Source organism: Leuciscus leuciscus, assembly GCF_965113295.1.
Source record: "Leuciscus leuciscus genome assembly, chromosome: 17".
In the NCBI taxonomy this organism is placed as follows: domain Eukaryota; kingdom Metazoa; phylum Chordata; class Actinopteri; order Cypriniformes; family Leuciscidae; genus Leuciscus; species Leuciscus leuciscus.
In genome coordinates this window covers 3,105,730-3,108,229 of record NC_138741.1, presented here as the reverse complement: position 1 = coordinate 3,108,229, position 2,500 = coordinate 3,105,730, and the positions used below count along the sequence as shown (strand labels likewise).

The 2,500-nt window shown below is 33.8% G+C and overlaps 1 protein-coding gene across 4 annotated transcripts in view; it reads left to right on the top strand.

The window, feature by feature from the left end:
* The window catches only part of plcb2 (phospholipase C, beta 2), a 62,666-nt gene that overhangs the window by 11,138 nt on the left and 49,028 nt on the right, over positions 1-2,500 (top strand). For 3 of the 4 annotated variants that reach the window (XM_082143721.1, XM_082143722.1, XM_082143723.1), the window contains one exon: positions 2,027-2,104. In XM_082143721.1, the coding sequence (XP_081999847.1) occupies positions 2,054-2,104 (51 nt within the window). In that variant the 5' untranslated portion in view covers positions 2,027-2,053. Of the gene's footprint in view, positions 1-789; positions 1,422-1,521; positions 1,758-2,026; positions 2,105-2,500 lie in introns of those variants that run through there. The other variant, XM_082143720.1, reaches the window with a different exon arrangement.

Genomic DNA, 2,500 nt, shown 5'->3' with positions numbered 1-2,500 from the left:
TGTGTGTGTGTGTGTGTGTGTGTGTGTGTGTGTGTGTGTGTGTGTGTGTGTGCCGCACCTTACAGAGACCCATCAATCACAGTGATGAGAATATATACATAATCTAATCTTACATCATTAATATTGTCAAGCACTTGGTCCTTATGATGCTCATTATGATCGGTTAATGACCAATCAGATAAAGTTATGATCAAATGTTCTTCCAGTAACGTTAATAGAACGTTTGTTTGTCTTTAATGATTTTCTCAGAACATTAGCAAAAAAACTTCATATATACATCATTCATGGAATGTTCTTCTGAAACGTTTTAGTTGGACGTTTGTCTGTTTTTTAAATGTTTCTACTGGTTTCGGAATGTTCAGAGTTCGTTTAAAAGTAACGTTCTATAATGGGTGAAGAATGATCAAATGGAATGTTCCCGTAACGTTCACATAACCAACAAAAAAAGTTGTTAAAATAGACGTTTTGACTGTTCAGAGAACATTTAGAAATAACGTTTTCACAACCTAATGGGAACGTTTGCAAAACTTTCTTAGAACATATTTTTGTTAGCTGGGTTAATATTTAGGAAGATTTATGTATTTGAATTGCATGTAAAATTTTCACTCATTTTAAAAACAAATACATTTAATGGGATGCATATTTGTCAGTCGCACATACATGAGATTTCTGTAACTAAATGTGTTTTAAATACACAATAACCAGAGTTATTTAATTTAATTTAATGTCTACTTTATTTCAAGTAACAAAAGTTATTTTAGTTTTATTTAACTGTTATATATGTGTTCAATATATATAATAATAATGAATAACCATTATAATATATATATATATATGAAGAGTTCAGATGCAAAAGCCTCTAAGTGCCATCTGAAATTTTTTTCTAGAATGATCATTTTTATCAAGCTCGAATATTTAAGTTCAGTAATTTCACTTAAATGACAATTAATAGGTAATTGATATAGCCATTTTTCACATTTTCCAAAATTTCAGATGGCACTTAGAGGCTTTTGCATCTGAACTCTTCATATATACATGTGTATTTAGTATAATATATAGTATTATACTATATATTTATCATCAATAAATCCAGTTTGTTCACAGCGAGTCTGAGATGTTAATCATGTTGATACTTTTTAACTAATTAAATGTACAGATTTACAGATTTATGCTGATTCTTAAAAAATGCATTTTGAAAAAAAAAATTATTTAAATAAAACCAAATTTATGCAAATAGCCACTAATAAACTGCCATGATTTTTTTTTTAGTGCAGAAACTTCCGTTCATGACAGACATAAATAATCCAAACGAATGGAAATGTGATATGCAATTAAAAATGCATACATCTTAAATGTAGACTTAGACAAATCTCTGCGACTCTGTTGTGTGTGTGTGTGTGTGTGTGTGTGTGTGTGTGTGTGTGTGTGTGTGTGTGTGTGTGTGTGTGTGTGTGTGTGTGTGTGTGTGTGTGTGTGTGTGTGTGTGTGTGTGTGTGTGTGTGTGTGTGTGTGTGTGTGGAGCGCCGGTAACCCTGAGCTGGGTGGGTCCGGGACGCTCTTCACACTCATTTGCAATGCATATGGAAGGCTGGACGTCCTACTGGCTCGTTCCAGTGAGTTTTCCCAAACTCCTCATTCTAACCGGGGACAATGAGTTGAATCGTTAGACCAAAATGATTCGCACCCGTCCCACGCTACAGGAACCCGATGTCAAAGAGTATCTCGTGAAGGGAGACAGGTTCACAAAATGGAAAGAAGTAAGTCAACATGATCATATTTTGGACAAAAAGACTCACAACAGGTGCTTTTGGTCCTGAATCTGATAATGATCTGATGTCTTCTGAAAAGACCAAATTGTTATGTGACACCAGTGAGTTTTGGGGGAATATTTGTCAGTCTTTAATGAAAAGCGGTCTCTTTTATATACGTTTATGGTCCGTTTTTTGATTTTATATTCGTCACAAGCCTTCATTTGTAGCTTGAGAATTGAATAGAAACATCGTTTCACCATTAAATCTCTTGACAGGACTCCAAGAAAACCACACCGGTCACCATGAAGATGGATCCCAAGGGATTTTACCTGTACTGGATCAATCAGAGCAAGGTCAGATATAGCAACATGAGTTTATTGTGCATTAATTAATAGTTTATTCTATTCAGTAGGGCCTTTTTTTGTCAGGCGGACCCACATATAAAAATCTAAATGTTCAATTTGAGAATATTTCACCTATTCTTTATGCATTTCAGAGATCCTTCTCTTTGCTTTACATGTTTTTACTTTTTATTCTTCTTTTAAATCATTTACCTGAAGTCCCACTGTGGTTGTAATACCACAGTATTTTGACATATACCATGATACTGAGTGATTGTAATATTCATTTACCGCAGTATTTACATGGTTCTTGAAAGAGCACAGTCATACTACTATGGTAAATGTCCATAAACCACAGTATTATCGGAGTACAGTGTTAAAACGAGTCATTATGTAAATTACTAGTCG